At 37.0% G+C, this 23,970-nt stretch overlaps 2 protein-coding genes and 4 non-coding genes across 6 annotated transcripts; all 6 read right to left on the bottom strand.

Moving 5' to 3' along the window:
• Positions 1–14,440: 14,440 nt before the first annotated feature.
• On the bottom strand, positions 14,441–16,669 carry nkx6.1 (NK6 homeobox 1). Its single transcript, XM_026356235.1, has 3 exons — positions 16,114–16,669; positions 15,846–16,018; positions 14,441–14,686 (listed from the first exon to the last, which is right to left on the bottom strand). Exons 1-3 carry the CDS (start codon positions 16,667–16,669, stop codon positions 14,441–14,443), a joined length of 975 nt encoding a protein of 324 aa, XP_026212020.1.
• A 2,926-nt stretch (positions 16,670–19,595) lies between these two features.
• rpl17 (ribosomal protein L17) lies at positions 19,596–23,224 on the bottom strand. Its single transcript, XM_026354066.1, has 7 exons — positions 23,138–23,224; positions 22,636–22,685; positions 22,402–22,442; positions 21,663–21,797; positions 21,360–21,458; positions 20,505–20,696; positions 19,596–19,675 (listed from the first exon to the last, which is right to left on the bottom strand). Exons 2-7 carry the CDS (start codon positions 22,673–22,675, stop codon positions 19,628–19,630), a joined length of 555 nt encoding a protein of 184 aa, XP_026209851.1. The 5' UTR covers positions 22,676–22,685; positions 23,138–23,224; the 3' UTR covers positions 19,596–19,627.
• On the bottom strand, positions 19,742–19,810 carry LOC113159960. Its single transcript, XR_003298651.1, has one exon. It is a non-coding gene; the product is annotated as a small nucleolar RNA SNORD58 (small nucleolar RNA).
• LOC113159962 lies at positions 21,122–21,188 on the bottom strand. Its single transcript, XR_003298653.1, has one exon. It is a non-coding gene; the product is annotated as a small nucleolar RNA SNORD58 (small nucleolar RNA).
• On the bottom strand, positions 21,526–21,592 carry LOC113159971. Its single transcript, XR_003298661.1, has one exon. It is a non-coding gene; the product is annotated as a small nucleolar RNA SNORD58 (small nucleolar RNA).
• Positions 22,524–22,594, bottom strand: LOC113159961. The gene has a single exon (XR_003298652.1). It is a non-coding gene; the product is annotated as a small nucleolar RNA SNORD58 (small nucleolar RNA).
• Positions 23,225–23,970: the final 746 nt, after the last annotated feature.

Genomic DNA, 23,970 nt, shown 5'->3' with positions numbered 1-23,970 from the left:
CAGAAGAAGAGAATCTTAAAAACCCATAATTACAAGCAGCTCAGTGGTTTTATAAAACTGGTCCTGGTCCACTGAGGGTCCTGGTCCACTGAGGGTCCTGGTCCACTGAGGATCCTGGTCCACTGAGGGTCCTGGTCCACTGAGGATCCTGGTCCACTGAGGATCCTGGTCCACTGAGGGTCCCGGTCCACTGAGGGTCCTGGTCCACTGAGGATCCTGGTCCACTGAGGGTCCTGGTCCACTGAGGGTCCTGGTCCACTGAGGGTCCTGGTCCACTGAGGATCCTGGTCCACTGAGGGTCCAGCTCAGGATGCGAGCTGTGGTTTCCACTTCAGAACCCGCCTGAGAATTTTGACTTTTCTTATTATTTCCAGTCACAAAAAGAACTCATTCAGCAAAGAAACTCAACAAATGGAGGAAAAAGAGAATCTGATGTAACAACACAACCAGGTGTGCAGGTGTGCAGGTGTGCAGGTGTACAGGTGTACAGGTGTGCAGGTGTGCAGGTGTGCAGGTGTACAGGTGTGCAGGTGTACAGGTGTACAGGTGTGCAGGTGTACAGGTGTGCAGGTGTACAGGTGTACAGGTGTGCAGGTGTACAGGTGTCTCACCTGAGGACTGGGGGTGATGGAAATCCTGCTTTTTCTTACACTGACATTCAAACAGCAATGAGCCGCCGTCACAAACGTTCATAAAACGTGGACCTACCTGCGGCTCCAGCTCTCACCTGTTCGTGCTTCCTCAGCTCCGTTAGCATCGTGGCTAATGAGTTAGCATCCTGGTTCGGTTCTCAGCTCAGTCCCACCGACACCGACATGAAGCAGCAGCTTCTCCTCCACACCGTGTCCCTCAGCTACTAAACATGTGTCCACAGGTGTCCCGGTACCTGTAGCGCTCCTCCTCACCTGCTGTCAATCACACAGGTGTCACCTGACGACACCGACCAATGAAAAATAATCTGAACTCATTTGAAACAGATGCTGATAAAGTTAAAGCTTCATCATAGTTTTAATTTCTCATCTGATCATGAAGCTGCTTTAAAGTTAATTTAGGAGGAAAAAGTTTAGTTCAAACTTCATCAAACAGATTAACGACATTTAAACTTTGAGTTTTGTCTTTGAGTAAATCTACTTTACTTTAATCTACTTTACTTTAATCTACTTTACTTTAAATTACTTTACTTTAAACTACTTTACTTTAATCTACTTTACTTTAATCTACTTTACTTTAAATTACTTTACTTTAAACTACTTTACTTTAATCAACTTTACTTTAATCTACTTTACTTTAAATTACTTTACTTTAAACTACTTTACTTTAAACTACTTTACTTTAATCTACTTTACTTTAATCTACTTTACTTTAAATTACTTTACTTTAAACTATTTACTTTAATCTACTTTACTTTAAATTACTTTACTTTAAACTATTTACTTTAATCTACTTTACTTTAAATTACTTTACTTTAAACTATTTACTTTAATCTACTTTACTTTAAACTACTTTACTTTAAACTACTTTACTTTAATCTACTTTACTTTAAATTACTTTACTTTAAACTATTTACTTTAATCTACTTTACTTTAAACTACTTTACTTTAATCTACTTTACTTTAATCTACTTTACTTTAAATTACTTTACTTTAAACTACTTTACTTTAAACTATTTACTTTAATCTACTTTACTTTAAATTACTTTACTTTAAACTACTTTACTTTAATCTACTTTACTTTAAATTACTTTACTTTAAACAATTTACTTTAATCTACTTTACTTTAATCTACTTTACTTTAAATTACTTTACTTTAAACTACTTTACTTTAATCTACTTTACTTTAAATTACTTTACTTTAAATTACTTTACTTTAAACTACTTTACTTTAATCTACTTTACTTTAAATTACTTTACTTTAAACTACTTTACTTTAATCTACTTTACTTTAATCTACTTTACTTTAAATTACTATACTTTAATCTACTTTACTTTAATCTACTTTACTTTAAATTACTTTACTTTAAACTACTTTACTTTAATCTACTTTACTTTAATCTACTTTACTTTAAACGACTTTACTTTAAATGACTTTACTTTAAACTATTTACTTTAAACTACTTTACTTTAATCTACTTTACTTTAAATTACTTTACTTTAAACTACTTTACTTTAAATGACTTTACTTTAATCTACTTTACTTTAAACTATTTACTTTAATCTACTTTACTTTAATCTACTTTACTTTAAATTACTTTACTTTAAACTACTTTACTTTAAACTACTTTACTTTAATCTACTTTACTTTAATCTACTTTACTTTAATCTACTTTACTTTAAATTACTTTACTTTAAACTACTTTACTTTAATCTACTTTACTTTAATCTACTTTACTTTAAATGACTTTACTTTAAACTACTTTACTTTAATCTACTTTACTTTAATCTACTTTACTTTAATCTACTTTACTTTAAATTACTTTACTTTAAACTACTTTACTTTAATCTACTTTACTTTAATCTACTTTACTTTAAATTACTTTACTTTAAACTACTTTACTTTAATCTACTTTACTTTAATCTACTTTACTTTAAACTACTTTACTTTAAATGACTTTACTTTAAACTACTTTACTTTAATCTACTTTACTTTAATCTACTTTACTTTAAACTACTTTACTTTAAACTACTTTACTTTAATCTACTTTACTTTAAATTACTTTACTTTAAACTACTTTACTTTAATCTACTTTACTTTAATCTACTTTACTTTAATCTACTTTACTTTAATCTACTTTACTTTAAACTATTTACTTTAAACTACTTTACTTTAATCTACTTTACTTTAAATTACTTTACTTTAAACTACTTTACTTTAAACTACTTTACTTTAAATGACTTTACTTTAAACTACTTTACTTTAAATGACTTTACTTTAAACTACTTTACTTTAAACTACTTTACTTTAATCTACTTTACTTTAAATTACTTTACTTTAAACTACTTTACTTTAAACTACTTTACTTTAAATGACTTTACTTTAATCTACTTTACTTTAAACTACTTTACTTTAATCTACTTTACTTTAATCTACTTTACTTTAATCTACTTTACTTTAAACTATTTACTTTAAACTACTTTACTTTAATCTACTTTACTTTAAATTACTTTACTTTAAACTACTTTACTTTAAACTACTTTACTTTAAATGACTTTACTTTAAACTACTTTACTTTAAATGACTTTACTTTAAACTACTTTACTTTAAACTACTTTACTTTAATCTACTTTACTTTAAATTACTTTACTTTAAACTATTTACTTTAATCTACTTTACTTTAATCTACTTTACTTTAATCTACTTTACTTTAATCTACTTTACTTTAAATTACTTTACTTTAAACTACTTTACTTTAATCTACTTTACTTTAATCTACTTTACTTTAAATGACTTTACTTTAAACTACTTTACTTTAAACTACTTTACTTTAATCTACTTTACTTTAAATTACTTTACTTTAAACTACTTTACTTTAAATTACTTTACTTTAAACTACTTTACTTTAATCTACTTTACTTTAAATGACTTTACTTTAAACTACTTTACTTTAAACTACTTTACTTCAGTATTTCACCTGAATCTGATGAACTGATGTTTTATTGCTGATGAAGCAGCTGTCAGAACATAAAAGGTTCAAATCAGCTGCTGCTTCTGTTCCACGTTAAGAAAAAACTGAGTTTTTAATTTCTACTAACTAAAGGTTCAGTTTGTGAATATTAATGATCAGAATCATTTTCTCTCCTTGAATCTGTTCATGAATTAAATTTCTACAGAAACACAACATTCATGTTATCGACAGCATCACGTTCAACACTGGTTCAAATACTTCATAAAACTTCATAAAACTTCACCTGAACATGAAGAACTCCCTCTGAGTGTGTCACATTTAATGAGCCCCTTCTTTATTTTAGCACATTAAACCAACAAAACTGGATGGAAATGGACGTGTGTGTGTGTGTGTGTGTGTGTGTGTGTGTGTGTGTGTGTGTGTGTGTGTTTCTATTCTGTGATGTTGAGCTCTTCTTCATTTTTCATCTGTGTACATTATATTTAATGTGGTTTCCCTCAGACGCACCGACAGTCACAGCGAGAAGCTCGTCGATGGTCACATGTGTCATAGAGTTGCTGTAATGGAGTGGCGGACCCCCCCACAAACACATTTGGGTAATGTGGTGCATTCACTGGCTGCAGCAGGAGGAAGCACATTGTGTGCATAATTCACCAGCTGCATTTGTCAAAACAGGGATCTGCATGGAGGCTAATGATCCACGGGAAATTAATGAGTCCATAAAATAGAAAAATCCACAGATCGCACAAGCATGGCAGGATCCTCTGACTCTGATAAACCGTTAAATGACGGATCGTCTGGAGGGGGGGTCGTCAGTCCCTGCAGCCGCTCGGCATCAGCACAAGGTGACAACTGACGTCTCTATGTGGCTCAAACAGGGAGGGACCACGACAACACCGAGGTGGTGCTGTACTGTATGTTAAAGAACAGTGGCCGAACTTTGACCTCAGCTCGGGTTTCAAGAAACATTAAGGAACATATGTAAAATGTTCTGTTCTGTAAACTGTGATATGCTCAAAAAAGCTGTATATTCACTAGGAGACAAATACAGACTGGGTCTCCATCACACATTCAACTAATCAAACAGAGCACTGGGACTTGTCTCTGATCAGAGAAGATTTGTTCTTTGGTACATTTCACATTTTATTTATATTCACATTCTGCTGCAGCTGGAGAACGAACAGGTCTTTACAACTTGGAGATCTGGGAGGATTAGATGAACAAAACTAAATGAACTGTTAATGATAGTGACAGCTTTTTACCTCTGTCACCAGTTTGACTTGTAATAATACAAAACCCAGTGGAAAAATCCTGCTGTAGTTTTACTGAAGGAACCGGGCTTATGTTAACTAACTCAGAACCCTCTACTACTACTGTTCGTAGCCCCGGTTCCTGTCCTGTGCTTGTCCCACGCGTGTCTTGTCTCTTACTTCGCTCATCACCCTGATTGTTTTCACCTCTGTTTACCGTGAACACCTTTCTTTGTACCGTCCCAGCTACACCTGGTCAGTCCCGCCTCAGTGGGCTGGACGGTGGTATCTAAAGACAGATCAGGTCCGTTTTTCGTTTGTCATTTTATTACTGCACACAAAAGCTGCTTTAATCTGTGCAGCCTGAACGTATGTTTCGTGTGCAGTAAAACCTCCTGGTGATGCCGTGGACCGGACTCTACAGGAGCTGCATGAGCAGTGATGAGTCCACATCATTGTGTTAATTTCATTACAGATCTAATGCAGTTCATTAGCTTTTTACCTTCTCAGTTTATGAAACCCTGTGATGGCACTAATGCCAGCTACAGAGGGGGTGGAGGAGGTGCAGGTGAGCAGGAGGTCAGGCCGGCCAGCCCCCACCCCGCTGAATGAATAATCACACTCTGATTTCCAGGTCTATGGCACAATCTATTACTTCACTGCTGTTTCCTAAGTGTTTGCTCCGCAGCCTGACCCTGCCACTTTATCTGTTGGTTTTTATTTTCCGAGTGCACGCTGTCCATATGTTAGCTAATAGTTGCTATAATTCTTGTGCAGCAGGGCTCGTGTTTTATTAGTCCTGAGTAGGAAGAGAGTGGGGAAGAATGCATTTTAATAAAACCCCTGTAGCAACACACTAATGGCCTGACACCGAGGTATTTGCATAGAGATGAATTACTGCGGCCGCCTTGACGTGACTTTTAAAATATGATTGAGGAGGTTATTATTGCTGCACTATGATACGTGTTAACAGGTTATTTTAGCGTGGCTAGTGCTAATAAAATTCAGAACAAAAGACTCGGGTGATGAGGGCAGGCTTTTTCATTGCCAGAGTCTACTGCAGGTGCTCATTTTGTCATTACTTAGCTCAGACTCCCCTCGCTCCCCGAGAGGCAGCATTTCACCAGCGTCCCTCCTTCAGAAGGGGCCACGACCGACTTCAGGCTCATAATTAATCACAACAGTTTGTCTCTGCCTCACTCTGAGACACGTTCAGGCCTGAGTCTGCTTCAAACCCATAGATGTCAAGTGCTCAACAGCAACTGGAACCTTGTGAAACCAACTTCCAGCTGGTGATCGGTCAGCTGGAGACGACGAGCGTCTCTCAGCTCAGTTTCTTTCTTCATTCACCTTTCAACAGCGCAGCTGCACCTGAACTCATCGTTTTTACTGAGAGATGCTAAACTGCTAGTTCGTTCTGTGAACGATGCCAAACATCTGGTTGATCCCAGAAGATTCTCGGTTCTACAACATTTTTATGTTTTTGACAAATTGGCTCTTTTTGATTTAGAGAAAACACCAAAGAATCCAATCACCTGATATACCTTCAAGTTTCACCAGTTAACTTACCAAACCTCAGCTGGGCTTCTTCTTTTAGATAATCCTCAGTAACATAGTACGACTGTACGACTGACAACACATTCACATCCACAGATATCTCCAGGACCAAGAACCAGCAGTGTGATCGAGCACAGGACACACACAGGACACACACAGGACACACACACACAGGACACACACAGGACACACACAGGACACACACAGGACACACACACACAGGACACACACAGGACACACACAGGACACACACAGGACACACACACACAAAACATACACAAAACACACACAGGACACACACACACAGGACACACACAGGACACACACAGGACACACACACACAGGACACACACACACAGGACACACACAGGACACACACACACAAAACACACACAAAACACACACAGGACACACACACACAGGACACACACACACAAAACACACACAGGACACACACACACAGGACACACACAAAACACACACAGGACACACACACACAGGACACACACACACACAGGACACACACACACATAGGACACACACACAGGACACACACAGGACACACACACAGGACACACACACAGGACACACACACACAAAACACACACAGGACACACACACAGGACACACACACACACACACACAGGACACACACACACAGGACACACACACACACACACAGGACACACACACACAGGACACACACACACAGGACACACACACACACACAGGACACACACACAGGACACACACACACAGGACACACACACACAGGACACACACAAGCTGCAGTTTGCTTTACATCGTTTGATTAATCACTAACGTGATTAAACTAACATGTCAGACATCTGCACCACATATTTTTGATTTATCTTTTAATTATTTTTGATTTATCTTTTATTTGTTTTTATTTAGCTTTTATTTATTTTTGATTTATCTTTTAATTATTTTTGATTTATCTTTTATTTTATTTTTTTGATTTATCTTTGATTTATTTTTGATTTATCTTTAATTTATTTTTGATTTATCTTTTATTTATCTTTTATAAAAAAATTTTGATTTATGTTTTATTTTATTTTTATTTAGCTTTTATTTATTTTTGATTTATCTTTTATTTAGCTTTTATTACATTTTTTTGATTTATCTTTTATTTTATTTTTTGATTTAGCTTTTATTAAATTTTTTTTATTTATCTTTTTTTTTATCTTTTTATTTAGCTTTTATTTTATTTTTTATGTAGCTTTTATTTATTTTCGATTTATTTTTGATTTTTATTTTATTTTATTTTTTTATTTTTTTTATTTATTTATCTCGTAGTTTGAAAATTTCTCCACAAAGAACAAATGATCTGCTCTCAACCTGTTATATCATCACTTATTATATTTATTTTTTAATGTACATCTGAAACAAGTACAATATTAAAGTAGAGTACTGCCAACTATTACAGTAGTACAAATACTGCTGTTTCTATGTACTCTCAGTGTGGGATTAGCTGCTCATGTGAGGATCATTAAAGGAGATGATCTCCTATCAAACACTTGAATGAGGTGAGCACCCAGAGGACAGAGGACAGCTGATAACAGATCTCCTCCATCAGATCATCCACCTTCAAAACACCAGGCCGGCAGGTGAACTCCTCCCCAGGAGGAGCACCTCCCCCCCCCCACAGCCCAGGATCCAGTTAATGATTCACATAAGTTGTCATTAAGTTGCTGAAGCAGACAGAGCAATTAACACCGACTGTGTTTCTGTAGCCTACAGGCCGACGCTCGCTGCAGCCAGAGAGCAGCGTGATGCTGCAGGAATGAATCCGACTGAGAGCTGCAGCCGCACAATGTCTCCACTCAACCAGGAAGTGAGGAGGAGGAGGAGGAGGCTGCTCATAATGGAGCATCCCAAGACGCTCCTTATCAGAGGACTCCAGGCGGGTTTAGAGGGAGATAAGAGCACAGGAGCTGCAGCCCGCCACCCCCCACTACACATGTCCTTGTGTGTAATCTCTAGTAGTACATGGTCAACTGAGAGCCTGTCAATGGGCTCTTTATAAAGATCTGCTAACGCTAACACATTAGTCACGCCGGCAAACAGGAAAAGGTTTAGTGGGAGTCAACAGGTAGAGCTGTCAGCTGCTAACAGGTGGATTCAGTTCCTGCAGCTCCTGCACACAGCAGCTCGTTGTGATGACATTTTACCCTGTGGACAAACTTGAATAACTTTAACATCACTGATGTAACGTGAAAAACTCCAGCTGACGTCAACCAGTCACAGTTCATCATAAATCAGGATAAAGATCATAATCTTTGTCAATCTGCTCCTCTCTGTCAGAGGGAAACTTAAAGTGATGAATTCACATGATCCCTGAACCAGAAGCTGTCGTCTGTTCAGAATAACGTTGGATGAAGTTACAAATGGTCTGATCCCAGTAGGTGATCTTCAGGACCACACGGTGAACAGCTGAGTTCAACAGTAAGATCGGTCTGATTTTACTGTGTAGAGCACTTTTCTACCAGCTGCTACTCAGGGCTGCCACGGAAACAACCTGATGACCGGTTCAGTATCTTCGACATGTGACAGGAGGAGCCGGGAATCGAACCACCCATACCACGAGTGCTCTGCCTCCTGATCCACAGCCGCCACCAGCAGGATCGGTAGCTGCAGCTCAGAGTGAACAGATGCTGCCGTCGGTCCCTCGGGGGCCCAGAGCCGTGTTGAGCAGATAAAAACAATGTTCCTCCTCACCGGGAGTCAGCAGAGAGCGTGTTAACTCCACCTGTTTGCTCCACCTGGGTTTAAACTCCACCATGACTCTGTTGAGTTGAAGCAGCAGCTTCAACAACGTGCTCTGACCCAGTACTCGTGATTTAACATTGTACTTAAATACTGTTTTGAGTATTTGTACTTAGTGACTTTCCACCATTGTTGAGGCTCGTCCCACAGGTGACTCACAGGTGAAGGTGTCCTCAGGCAGGAGCACGTCTAGAATCGTTCGGACCGAGGGCCCAGAGTGGGAGGTGTTCAAATCTAACGTCCCTTTTAGATTCATGTTTATAGGAACTGTTCACTCTGTCTAATATTAATAATGAACGTGTTTTATTCACACTGGTTGTTCTGATTCTCAGCAGCTGATGTGTGATGACAGAGTCAGGCTGCTGAAACAAGTGAAGTAGAACCATGAAAGGGAGCTCCAGTTTCACAGAATCATAGTGTTCATCCGACCAGAGCTGCAGACTGAGAAGAATATTTAACATCACATTTAAAAGTAGTAAAACTACATTTAGCAGACGCTACTTACAAATCAGTACAAGTTACAAGGGTGGGCAGGGCAGCGTGAGGAGGTCTTTCCTAAGGACTCCTACTGGAGGCAGCCACAGCTGGGATTTGAACCTCCGTCTCCCACGTGGAGGTGGAGATGTTACCACTACACTAACCAGGCGCCTGGTCCAGAATCCACTACAGGAGAATTATCAGAGCTCAAAGTGAAAAACCTCAGCTTGTAATATTATTTTCATGTTGTAGCTGCAAAAACAGAACGAATGAGCTGTGAATGAATCCGTCTGTTGTCATCTTCACATGACTCGTTTTGTCCACTCAGTAAAATATTCAGCGTATCAATGTAATAACTGTAATAACTGTAATAACTATACCTGTAATAACTGTAATAACTGTAATAACTATACCTGTAATAACTGTAATAACTGTAATAACTTTAATCACTGTAATAACTGTAATAACTGTAATAACTGTAATAACTGTAATAACTGTAATAACTGTAATAACTATACCTGTAATAACTGTAATCACTGTAATACCTGTAATAACTATACCTGTAATAACTGTAATAACTGTAATAACTTTAATCACTGTAATAACTGTAATAACTGTAATAACTATACCTGTAATAACTGTAATCACTGTAATACCTGTAATAACTGTAATAACTTTAATCACTGTAATAACTGTAATCACTGTAATAACTGTAATAACTGTAATAACTATACCTGTAATAACTGTAATAACTGTAATAACTGTAATAACTGTAATAACTGTAATCACTGTAATAACTGTAATAACTATACCTGTAATAACTGTAATAACTGTAATAACTGTAATCACTGTAATAACTGTAATCACTGTAATAATTATACCTGTAATAACTGTAATAACTGTAATCACTGTAATAACTGTAATAACTATACCTGTAATAACTGTAATCACTGTAATAACTGTAATAACTATAATAACTGTAATAACTGTAATAACTGTAATAACTTTAATCACTGTAATAACTGTAATAACTATACCTGTAATACCTGTAATAACTGTAATAACTTTAATCACTGTAATAACTGTAATAACTATACCTGTAATCACTGTAATAACTAATCACTGTAATAACTGTAATAACTGTAATCACTGTAATAACTTTAATCACTGTAATAACTGTTATAACTGTAATCACTGTAATAACTGTAATCACTGTAATAACTATACCTGTAATAACTGTAATAACTTTAATCACTGTAATAACTGTAATAACTATACCTGTAATAACTGTAATCACTGAAATACCTGTAATCACTGTAATAACTAATAACTGTAATAACTGTAATAACTATACCTGTAATAACTGTAATAACTTTAATCACTGTAATATTTGTAATAACTGTAATCACTGTAATACCTGTAATCACTGTAATAACTAATAACTGTAATAACTAATAACTGTAATAACTGTAATAATTGTAATAACTATACCTGTAATAACTGTAATAACTTTAATCACTGTAATATTTGTAATAACTGTAATCACTGTAATACCTGTAATCACTGTAATAACTAATAACTGTAATAACTGTAATAACTATACCTGTAATAACTGTAATAACTTTAATCACTGTAATATTTGTAATAACTGTAATCACTGTAATACCTGTAATCACTGTAATAACTAATAACTGTAATAACTGTAATAACTATACCTGTAATAACTGTAATAACTTTAATCACTGTAATATTTGTAATAACTGTAATCACTGTAATACCTGTAATCACTGTAATAACTAATAACTGTAATAACTGTAATAACTATACCTGTAATAACTGTAATAACTTTAATCACTGTAATATTTGTAATAACTGTAATCACTGTAATAAATGTAATATTTGTAATATTTGTAATATTTGTAATAACTGTAATAACTTTAATAACAGTAACTGTAATATATCTAATAACTGTAACTTGAATAACTGTAATATTTGTAATAACTGTAATAACTGTAATAAATGTAATATTTGTAATATTTGTAATATTTGTAATAACTGTAATAACTTTAATAACAGTAACTGTAATATATCTAATAACTGTAACTTGAATAACTGTAATATTTGTAATAACTGTAATAACTTTAATAAATGTAATATTTGTAATAACTTTAATAACTGTAATAACTTTAACATCTGTAATTTCTGTAATAACTGTAATAATTGTAATAACTAATAACTATAATAAGGAATATTTGTAATAATTGTAAGAACTTGAATAACTAATTTCTGTAATATTTGATTATTTTCTGTCATCAGCTGGTTTCAATCTATTTTATTTTACACATTGATCAAGTTGTTGGTGTAAAATTTGCTGCAGCTCGATGGGACGCAGTTAGAAAAAGTAGAAATACTCAGAGTACAACTAGTAAATGTACTGAAACAAGTTCAAACTGTTCATTTCTAGGTTCTTATGTGTGTAAATGTCTTTTTCTTCTCCATGTTGTGATTTGATGATTTTCTAATTGGTTTTAACATTAAATCATGTTTTTATTAATATTATTATTATTATTATTATTATTGATTATTTATTGTCCGGTTCCTTTATTACCTGTTACTCTGTGTTAGTGTGTGAATTAACTGAAGATGTTCAACACTGACACACTGGAACCAAACGACTGAAATAATGAATAATCAGTTTATTTGATTTATTTTCTGTCTGTCAGCTGGTCAATAAATAATTTTAACAAAATGTCAAAAGACATGTAGAAAACTGTCAGAGTCACGTGAACACAGCAGCAACTAAAAGAAGAAGAAGCTGCAGCTTTGATTAAAAATGGGTTTTCTAATTATTATTTATTGATAATATTAATCATCATCATTCTCTGGTTATTTAGTGTAATGTTGGATTTTTATATTTGGATTTGATGTGTGACAGAAACAGGACGGAAACCTTTACATCCTCCTGTTCCTCAGATCATCTTTATACAAACAGCTCTGAACTCTGATGAGAAAATAAGAAAATATCATATAATATAAAAAGTGTCTTCATGTGAGAAGTTAGAACAAACAGAGGAACCAAAAAAAAAACACATAAACATGTTCAAGTGTTCCAAACAGTGATGGACTGAATCCAGGAGGAACTAAAACATGAAACGTGTTTTAAATGCTGTCAGAAATCAGGTTCTAATATTAAATTTATATCAAATGTTGTCATTTCAAATCGTTTCGTTCAAACAGTGGAATCGTTTCAACGCTGATGTCGCAGCTTCTTTAATAAATAAAAAAAATTAATGTTGAATTTCTAAAAACGTTTCTTACATTTGCTGCAGAAAATCGGTTTGTTAAATACAAGAACTGTGTGGAACTGGTCTTTGAACGCAGCACAACACGGAGTAATAACGGAGTTATTATTATTAATAATAATAATAATAATAATAATAATCAGAGGAAAGTGAAAACTGAATTTAAAACAACGACTCAGTTGATTTTGGAGTTTGAAGAATTAAAGTCCAGATTCGACAGCAGCTGATAAAACACCGAGGAGAGGAGCTGATCACAGCCGAGCTGCAGCCGCCTGGTTCCCGCTGAGAGTCCGCACAAACCCCGCAGAAACAGAAACCGCGTCCGCTTTGTGCGTTTTCTCTGCTGGTCTCAGCTCAGCTCGGTCACATCTGGATCCACATGTGATAAATGAAGCTGCAGCTCGGTCCAGTGCGTTTTCAATTAGAGGGAGAAACCGTGAAGCTTCACGCACTTTGTTCTTTAGTTTGGATCCGAATTTTAAAATCAGCGGAGGAATAAGAACAATAATAAAAATAAGAAGAAGAATAAAAATAATAAAAATAATAAAAAATAATAAGAAGAAGAAAAATAAGAAAAATAATAAGAAGAAGAAAAATAAGAAAAATAAGAAAAATAAGAAAAATAAGAAAAATAAAAATAATAAAAATAAGAATAATAAGAAGAAAAATAAGAAGAAAAATAATAAAAATAAGAATAATAATAAGAAGAAAAATAATAAAAATAATAAAAATAATAAAAATAAAAATAATAAAAATAATAAAAAATAAGAAGAATAAGAAACGTTTTGTCTTTTAATTCAGATCGATGATCGATTTATCAACTCATGAATATTAATGAACGTGTTTCCGGTGAAAACAACAAGTTTTTATTTGTTATTAAATAAAAGTGCATTTTTACATGAAGCTGCCGAGAGACACAGCGGAGCAGACTTCACTCCAACATACAAATACAAAGTGTGTCTGCAGGTGGACTACAGGTGTGTGTGTGTGTGTGTGTGTGTGTGTGTGTGTGTGTGTGTGTGTGTGTGTGTGTGTGTGTGTGTGTGTGTGTGTGTGTGTGCGGTGCGTTCAGGAGCTCCTCTAAATGGGACCCAGAGGCCTTCGCAGCAGGAGGTGGTTTTTTAGGATGTGGATGAGATAGAAAACCCAGTCCAGAGTCCGAGCTGGTCTCAGAGCGTCGGTACAAAACCGGTTTTTACACATAAATTATTCACAGCAGCAGAATTTCTGTTCACACACTCACGGTTCTATTTACACCTTCAGGTCTGGCCTGAGTCCGGGAGAGGCCGGAAAGCGGCTCTGTCGGCTCCTCGGAGTCCTCCATCACCGAGCAAACCGGAAAAAGACGAGACACCAAAACGACGTGAAGCGTCACAAGTTCGACTCCCAGAGTTCGACTCCCAGAGTTCGACTCCCAGAGTTCGACTCCCAGAGTTCGTCCGTGTTTACGAGCTGTCGTTTTCTGACGTGTGCAGGATCAGAGCCGAGCCCGGTTTGTGTTTCTTCAACAGCTGCGTGATCTTCTCGTCGTCCGAGTTCGGGTCCAGGGGTTTGTTGTAGTCGTCGTCGTCGTCCTCGTTGTCCGAGGTCCCCTTGAGCCGCTCCGTCTCCGAGTCCTGCTTCTTCTTGGCAGAGGCCATCTCCGCAGCGTGCTTCTTCCTCCACTTGGTCCTCCGGTTCTGGAACCACACCTGAGAGGGACACACACACACACACACACACACACACACATCCGTTCAGTCTTCAGGGTTTTTATTCTAATTCTGGTAGTATAATAAAATAATAAAATAATACAATAATACAGTGATAATAATAGATTATAATACTACAGTATAGTAATACACAGTATAATAATAATACAGTATAATACTACAGTATAGTAATACACAGTATAATAATAATACAGTATAATACTACAGTATAGTAATACACAGTATAATACTACAGTATAGTAATACACAGTATAATAATAATACAGTATAATACTACAGTATAGTAATACACAGTATAATACTACAGTATAGTAATACACAGTATAATAATAATACAGTATAATACTACAGTATAGTAATACACAGTATAATACTACAGTATAGTAATACACAGTATAATAATAATACAGTATAATACTACAGTATAGTAATACACAGTATAATAATAATACAGTATAATACTACAGTATAGTAATACACAGTATAATAATAATACAGTATAATACTACAGTATAGTAATACACAGTATAATAATACAGTATAATACTACAGTATTTGTGCATCTGTGATTAGTGAAATAATCGTTTCTAGAACCACACATGAAGAAATTAAATAAAATGAAATAAGTGAAGGATCCATGAATGAAGCTAATGTTAAATGAGAAAAAGGCCTGATGTGAACATTAAATGAGATTTTTACAGCTAATAAAACAAGAAAAATGCGTTAACATAAAAAAAACGATATAATAAAGTGTGTGAGAGTAGTAATAATGAATTAATACTAATAATAAAATAGTAATAATGAATTAATACTAATAATAAAATAGTAATAATATTAATACTACTAATAAAATAGTAATAATATTAATACTAATAATAAAATAGTAATAATATTAATACTACTAATAAAATAGTAATAATATTAATACTAATAATAAAATAGTAATAATATTAATACTAATAATAAAATAGTAATAATATTAATAATATTAATATGAACAAAACTTAGGATTTTTAGAAACGAAATATTAATAGTTTTTATTCGTTTTTTATTTCTTCAGTTAAATAAATCAGATCTAGAAGAACGTTTGTCTCAGTTTTCCAGTTCTCTCGGTTCGGTTCGGTTCGTTTGGACCTACCTTGACCTGGCTCTCGGTCATTCCCAGGGAGTAGGCCAGCCGCGCTCTCTCCGGTCCCGCCAGATATTTGGTCTGTTCAAAAGTCTTTTCCAGAGCAAAGATCTGTTGTCCTGAGAACGTGGGTCGGGTGTGTTTCCTCTTCCCGTCCTTGTCCAGCAGCACCGAGTTCTGATCTGAAAGAACCAAGAACAAACAACATTTAATCAGTTTCTACACCTCGTGTGGTTCCTCTGGTTCCTCTGGTTCCTCTGGTTCCTCGGACACTTACGGGGCGAACACGCGAACCTGGCGTCTCTCCAGTGCGGGTTCTGCATCACTCCCGGCCAGAAGATCGGCGTCCTGCCCGGCAGGTCCGCCAGGGGCTTCGGGTACCGGGCCACCGCCACCGCCGCGGCGCTCGGGCTGAAGTAGAGTCCGGGAGGCGGCGGGGGGCTGAGGCTGCTGAACCGGGGCAGCCCGGACAGAATCCCCGCCGAGGACGAGGCGGCGGCGGCGGCCACGGCGGCCGTGGCGCCGGAGGCGGAGGGCCGGTTGAGGATGTCGTTAATTCCGTGGGGGGTGGCGGAGGAGCACTGCTGCGGGGAGCCGAGCCCCGACGACAGCCCGGTGGAGCTCTTGATCCCCGGGGAGGACACCGCCATGCCCCCCGGGTTGGGAGAGGTGGTGGCCGGCGAGGTAGAGGAGTTGGGGCCGGTGGAGGAGAGCGGGTAGGCCGGGTACAGGGGGGTCTTCATCTCGGTCATGCTGTGCAGAGCTGCCAAAGGGGGGGTGCTGAGGAGGAAGGCGCTCTGTCGGGACCCGTCCATCGGACCCACCGCTAACATTACCACTTCTCTGGAGGATCCGGGAGGACGGCAGCAGGTCTCTGGGGGGGGTCTGGGGCCCTGCGCACCTGACACAGTCCGGAACAGAACTACACCGAGAGCCGCTCTTCTCTGGACTCGCATCCAAAGCCCATCTCAGACTCGGTCCTCCTGCAAAACCCCCAAATCCTCCAGACGTGATCAAAGCCTCCAGCAAGAAGCCGGTTCAGGTTCCCGGGACCCGGGTCCTTCAAAACCAGGACGACGGGACAGAGAGACGGGTTCTCTGCTGAGCTCGAGAAGTTGGGAGATAACAGAAGCGGATCCTCTGGTTCGGGGTCTGTTGGCTCCAAGTCCAAACTTTGAGAGGTCGACACGGAGACCGGGGGGGCCTGGGAGGCTCTGTCCGGATTGGCTGGTCGGACGGTGACGCAGCCTTTGTGAATTTAGGGGAGCCTCCTGATTGGCTGAGCCTCTTACCGGATGAGTAAATATCAAAGCAGGAATCAGAGAATCTCACTCTGTCGGAAATTAGACGGACTTTTGTAGTTTCAAAGAAAAACGGGTTTTCATGTTGTTCCGGAGAAAAAATTATATTAAATAGTACAGAATAAATTATTCTAAATATTACTGAATAAATCATATTAAATATTACAGAATAATTTATTCTAAATATTACAGAATAAATTATATTAAATATTACAGAATAATTTATTCTAAATATTACAGAATAAATTATATTAAATATTACAGAATAATTTATTCTAAATATTACAGAATAAATTATATTAAATATTACAGAATAATTTATTCTAAATATTACAGAATAAATTATATTAAATATTACAGAATAATTTATTCTAAATATTACAGAATAAATCATATTAAATAGTACAGAATAAATTATTCTAAATATTACTGAATAAATCATATTAAATATTACAGAATAATTTATTCTAAATATTACAGAATAAATCATATTAAATATTACAGAATAATTTATTCTAAATATTACAGAATAAATTATATTAAATATTACAGAATAATTTATTCTAAATATTACAGAATAAATTATATTAAATATTACAGAATAAATTATTCTAAATATTACAGAGGGACTAACCACTGAAGAAAATGTAAGTTATTGTTGAGTCAAACTAAAATATGAAAGGATCATTTAAGGATAATTGAATATTTAATGAGGAAGTCCGGATCAACACCAACAGGGACAGGTCCTGTTCTCAAATGGTCCCAGAACCAGGTTCAGGATTTATCAGCCTGTTCCTGAGCCTTTACTCCCTGAAGGGCCAAGGTTTGTTGTTGGGCCCCACAACAGGCAGCTCCTTCTTTCATCGATTCTCGGCTCAAATTGTGATAATTAATACAAATAAATTATAGATTTATCAAACAAATTCTTTATGAATTAATCAAATATTTTAACAGAGGTTTATTGTTCCAGCTTCTGAATGTGACCGAGTTTTTAACTGTTGCTCAAAAATTAATAAACAATAAAACAGAAAATTAATGAACATTAATAAGGTAATTTAAAAAACAGGTTTCAGGGGAAACCGATGTTTTTTTTTATTTACTGAACATTCAGCTAATTACTAAATTATGACTTGAATTAATCAGTTCTCAGTTTATCGACGTGTTAATAATAAAAATAATTGTTGCTGCAGCTTTGACCAATTCATCAACTGAACCACTGCACTGGGGGCAGTTCTCTCCAAACCACCAGGGGGCGTCCTGGCCCACTGGGGCACTTGTGATATTTTAATAATTTATTTGTTTTTTTATTAAATACACACTTATTTTATATTTTAAAACGTTTAATTTAATTTAGAGAAAACAGGTCAAAGATTTAAACCTCTGCAGTTTTAATATTTCAGATTTTCATCTCAGCTGGTTTTTATTCTGAACAGTGATTTAATCAACTCCTCTTCTTTCATTAACACAGTTTTTAATTCACTTCACATTAATTTAATTGGGTTAGGGTTAATTGATTGCTAATATTTTAAATGCTGCACTGGGGGAACTAGACTCCAACCACATTAAGAACCAGCTGAAATCCTTTTTCCAGTAACTGGATCCATTTGTCGGATCCTCGGATCTGTTGAAGCACGGTGGCGCCTCCCTGCGGTCACTCCTGTAACTGCACTGAGCTGTTCAGTTCAAATCATTTTTACTTCTGCAGCAACAGATGATGGAAATAAACATGATGAACATAAACAGATGATGGTCCTGTTACTGTCAGCTGTCAAGTATCTCCTCAGCTCCTTTACTGAACTACGTAGTACTTCAGCTTGAAGTACTTATACCAGTGTTCCATGAACGAAGAGGTACAAAGAGTAAAACTACCGATTCCTGCACAAGGTTGTATTTTTTTAAATGTTACTGAAGCCTTTCTAAACCAGCTGTGCTGAAGTTCAGTCCCTCACTAGACTGGACATGTGTAGTCTTTGTTGGTTTGAAGGTCGGATACTTCTGCTGTGAACAGATATTCAAACCTTTGACCAGGTTACATCTGTTTCAGTGATAATTCTGTTTTTATTAAAAGGAGTTTTCACTGCAGACATTAAAAATAAAACTTAACTTCACCACAAACATGAAAACATCCTGAGCTCTGAGACTCTGGTCCAGGAGCACTCGGACCTCTCATGACCATGACGTCCATCTGCAGACGACTGTAAGACCTAAAACCAGTTGGTCAGTGTTACTTTAAAGACCCCGGTCATTGAACCCACTTCAAACCAGATTACCTTTTACAAACAGGTACTTCCATACCTGAACTCAAACCAGGAAGTGATTCCACACACACCTGAGCCGGGTTCACTCACACCAAAGGTTTTATTTCTAGCTGGAGTCTGTTTTTCTGACTTCAGTCATTAAAGAATCGTTCAGTTTGAAACAAGCAGCTCGTGTTTAAAGAAAGAATCCAGACACGTGATTAGACAATAAGCTTTCCAGGTTTATTAGTATTTACTCCCGCGCCATCAGTTTCTGCTTCTTCAGCTTCTTCTGTGAAACCTGCGTAGAAATAAACTCAGTTATTGAATCAGCTGACGACAGGAGACGACAGACATGAGGTTTAAAGTTGCTCAGAAGTAAAACAGTTTGTTTTCATGGGTAATCCAAAGGTGTCCTAAGACGTCATCAGTGCAACCACAGATCATGTAACAGCGTGTTCAGACGAGCAGCCTACACACGAGTCATTTATTTTAAATTAATTTAGGTCTTATGGCCCAAGTTTGACAGAAACCAGCAGATTTGATACAAACCACAATCATTAAGCACATTTTAGCGGTAGTAACAGCACCGATGAACCAATTCAAACTATTTACTGACTTTAGCTACAGATTCTGCTCATGTAAGAAATTATTTGGACTAACAAAACAAGAACAGATGAGATCAAATAGCTCGAGTCTCTTAAAGAACAAACTGTTTTCACTAGTCGACTGTCGTTCTCTGAAATTCTAAAACTAAAAAACTGCATCATGACCAAAACCAGATGTTTGTCTGGGATCTAGTCAAACAGTGGAGTTTAAACTCGACACATTCACGTTTTCTTCTTTGATTAAATCCACTCACAGTAAACTCAGACTCACTGAGCTGCTGCTTTAAACAAATTCATCCTGTAAACCTTTGTGGCTTTCGTGAACTCAGGTGGAAATTGATTCTGCAGGTGTTGAATAGTTTTTAACGTTGAATCCAGTTTCCTCTAGAATAGATCTATGAATTAAGTCTGACGTTCTGCAGACTGTGTACAAATCAAACCTTTTATTGAACCTGAGCGGCGCTCTGCTGCACGTCTGAACACGCTGCTCTGTCGTCCATCGACCCTCTTTTATTACTGTACCTTCTTCTTCTGGGCCACCTCCTCCTCTGGTTTGGGGACGATCTGCTCCTTCTCAGTCAGGATCATCTCGATGTGACAGGGGGAGCTCATGTAGGGGTTGATGCGGCCGTGGGCGCGGTAAGTGCGTCTCCTCATCTTAGGGGCCTTGTTGACCTGGATATGCTCAATGACCAGAGAGTCCACGTCCAGACCCTGAAACCACAAACCGAAGAGAAACTCCTCACTCATGGCTCCTACTAACCCCTCCAAAATCACATGTACTTATTGATCCACAGTGTCCTGGTCCAGGAAGGTTGGAGAGAACCAGGTCTCGACTGTGTCTACAAATCACATCTACTAACAGGAGAAGTGACCAAATAGGATAATAGAGATTGATGTGTTAATACAGAAACTCTTTCATGAACTTGAATAATATTTTTTAGCCAAAGAAGATGTCAATCAAAACACACTTAGGTTGTAATGGTTGATAAAAACTAAAATAACCATCTGCCATTGCTCGAGAAGAAAGGAAGAAAAAATGCCAACAGAAACTTTCAAAGTAAGACAAACTGATTACAGCACCAATATGTTCCCACAGTAAACAGCAGCGTGCAGACATTTACCTCAGTGATTCACACATTGCTCAGACTTGATACCGTCTTTTCATGGGTAATACAAAGGTGTCCTAAATGGTCATCACTGCAATCATGAATGCAAATCTGAGTTCAGTCTACAGCTGTCCTGCTGCAGCCTGTTTGTATCTGTCATTTTTTTTTATACAAATCATGTCTCATAAAGAACATTCACTTAATTTGTCCAGTGTCACGTTCAGTCTGAGCTCTGAAGGAAAATATCTAATGGTCATGTTGAACGTACCTTGAGCTCAGCATTGCTCTCAGCGTTCTTCAGCATGTGCAGCAGGAACTCGGCACTCTTCTTGGGCCAGCGTCCCTGTGTCCAGCCAAACTGTTTGGCCTGAAAACAGCAACATGTGTTTAGAAATGTTCTTTTCCTCCGGTTAATCAACAGTTGAACTGCAAAAGCTGCTCAGACTGAAAGATTAGTTTCATCTTTAATCCAAAGGTGTCCTAAGAAAGTCATCACTGCAACTTTAAACCTGGCTCAGTAGCTTCAGAGCAACAGGCCAGGTGACTGCTCCTTTTTATAATGAAGGCTCACCTGGGCACACCTTCCAACTCCACCATTGTAGCGACGGAACGGGACGCACTGGTGCTTAACGACGACGTCTCTCAGGTACTTGTTAGCCTTACGGATGTGCATGCCCTTGATGGCCTGGGCTGTCTCACGGGTGTTCTGTTCACACAACAAAAGTAAAGGTTCAGATCCTAAAAAACAAACAGTTTAATACCAATTCATCTACTATCTTACTATATTTCACATTAAGTAAAGCTATAGCTGCATTTGAAAGTAATTACTTAACCTGTCCAAGCGTTCATTACTGAACTATAACATCTGGTTAACGGGTTACAGCAGACCTCAAGCTCAGTGACATTTAGCTGTTTTATGTCACAGTTAACTGACATGTGGACATTAAGTAATTCACTGTGACAACAAAATAATTCCTGAAACTGCTTTGCCCTGCCCCGTCCTTCTTGTGTGACGTCTAGAGTCAACAGAATAATACAGAATAAGACATGAGACAGTTTAGAAGACATGAGCGTCAAAGCAGCAGCTTGTGTTTAAGTTTGACAGAACATGTTTGAACAGTGTAAATAGAAAGTGTAGCTGACGCTTTAACTACAATCCAAACACTAAAGCTAGTGGTGTAAAACAACATGCTGCTAACATTACTCAACACATCAGCCAGCACCTAATAAACCTCATAATAATCTAATCAATGATTCCTGTTCCTCTGTGTGTGTCTGCACCATGTGGACTGTGGATCAGTTGAATTTACCTTGAAGTGCACCCGGAGGTTGGAGCCCCTCGCCTTGCATGCTGGAAGAAAATGAGCACAGTGACTTTTAAAAACACAGAATATTAATGTGATTCACCTGAATTTAGCTTCCGTTTAATTCGGTTGCTCAGTTTTTTCGTTGAGTTATTTTCATGTTTAAATCCAAAGGTGTCCTAAGAAGTCATCACAGCGACCATACTAAACTGAAAATACACTGAAATGCCGTTTACTCACATTTAGTCGGGTTCTCTGGGTCGAGAGAGTAGCGGACCATTTTCAGATATCTGGAAAAGTAAAATTAAAAATCACTGGTCAGACTCTTCGTTACTAGCTAACTGTTAGCGTTAGCTCACGTTAGCCTACAGTAAGGTAACGTTACCAAAGACGAGTCCAATTATCGCCATTAAACACTGATTATAGTTAGAAAGCACAATAACCATCACCGAGAATAAATAAAGTAGAACTCATGTTATTTAGTTAATTAAAAACAAATCGGTCTCAATTTGAACCCTTAAACGCAGCCAACATGGCGGAAAGCAGCAATCATTAGCAAACCGGCATCTTCACAAATACTAACATTAAAACTTAATCTACGGCTCCATAAACACACATTTAACATAATCTGGACTGTTTAGTGATAGTTCACAAAATCCAGCGGGTTAAAACGCAGGATGTTGAAGATTTAACATAGATTAAAGACAGATTCTCGTCTTCATATGCGGGACTGAGCTCCTACCTCTGAGGCCGCGGAGGGAAGAGGAAGTACCGGGGCCAGCGCTCCGCCTTTTCTGCCTCCTGTGAGGTTTACCGCCCCCTGGCGCCTAGGAGGGGGACGGTCATCAGCGGTACTGCAGGGAGTGAGAGTGGACAGCAGGTGGCGCTGCTTCCGTCTTCACACCTGGTCTAAAACCATGAGACTCGTTAAATATTCAGATAAATTCTAGAGAAGTAAAAACTATTGAAGCACGAGAAAAAAGAAAGAAAAAAAAAGAAGACAAATAAATCTGAAAGTAGAAAAATTAGATTAAACTGAGCTCATTTGAGAAGTAAAGTATGAAAGTATCATTAAACCTAATCTGCTGTTGTCAGTTTTATTTCAGGGACATTATGAAAGACATGACACGAACATACATGTACAGAGTTACACAAAACATACATGTAGAAAAGAATTAGACCCAAACACACGGTTCACTCAGTGACGCAGCTACAGCTTCTACATGACTCATTTATAACGTTGATTTATTCACGTCAGCAGTTTATAAATCTGTTTTTCTCTTACTTCTGATTCAGACTACACGTGTGTGTGTTTTCCATTCTTATCTGTTCCATCATCAGATTAAATCCACTCACGCTACAGTCAGACTCACCTCATTCTGTTTCTGCAGATGTTGAAGTTTCTTCATAAAAGAGATTATGAGGTTTAAAATGTTGCAGTGATGCTGCTGATGAGGTTTTATTATTAAACTAATGTTGTTAATTTTCTTCAGGTCCCATTTATTCATTAATCGTGTTCCTAATAATAATAATAATAATAATAATAATAATAATAATAATAATAATAATAATAAT

Source organism: Anabas testudineus, chromosome 12 (assembly GCF_900324465.2).
Source record: "Anabas testudineus chromosome 12, fAnaTes1.2, whole genome shotgun sequence".
Taxonomy (NCBI): Eukaryota; Metazoa; Chordata; class Actinopteri; order Anabantiformes; family Anabantidae; genus Anabas; species Anabas testudineus.
The sequence above is the reverse complement of the archived record's forward strand: the minus strand, read 5'-3'. Positions and strand labels throughout refer to the sequence as shown.

Bases quoted from the DNA above. Each gene is read 5' to 3' on its own strand.
- rpl17 (XM_026354066.1), bottom strand. From the start codon at position 22,675: ATGGTCCGCTACTCTCTCGACCCAGAGAACCCGACTAAAT. The intron at 21,798-22,401 runs GTAAATTCAACT...TTGTGTGAACAG, and splicing joins ACCTCCGGGTGCACTTCAAG to AACACCCGTGAGACAGCCCA. The intron at 20,697-21,359 runs GTACGTTCAACA...TTGTGGTTTCAG, and splicing joins AGAGCAATGCTGAGCTCAAG to GGTCTGGACGTGGACTCTCT.
- nkx6.1 (XM_026356235.1), bottom strand. From the start codon at position 16,669: ATGTTAGCGGTGGGTCCGATGGACGGGTCCCGACAGAGCGCCTTCCTC. The intron at 16,019-16,113 runs GTAAGTGTCCGA...TGGTTCTTTCAG, and splicing joins CAGGTTCGCGTGTTCGCCCC to ATCAGAACTCGGTGCTGCTG. The intron at 14,687-15,845 runs GTAGGTCCAAAC...TGTCCCTCTCAG, and splicing joins TGACCGAGAGCCAGGTCAAG to GTGTGGTTCCAGAACCGGAG.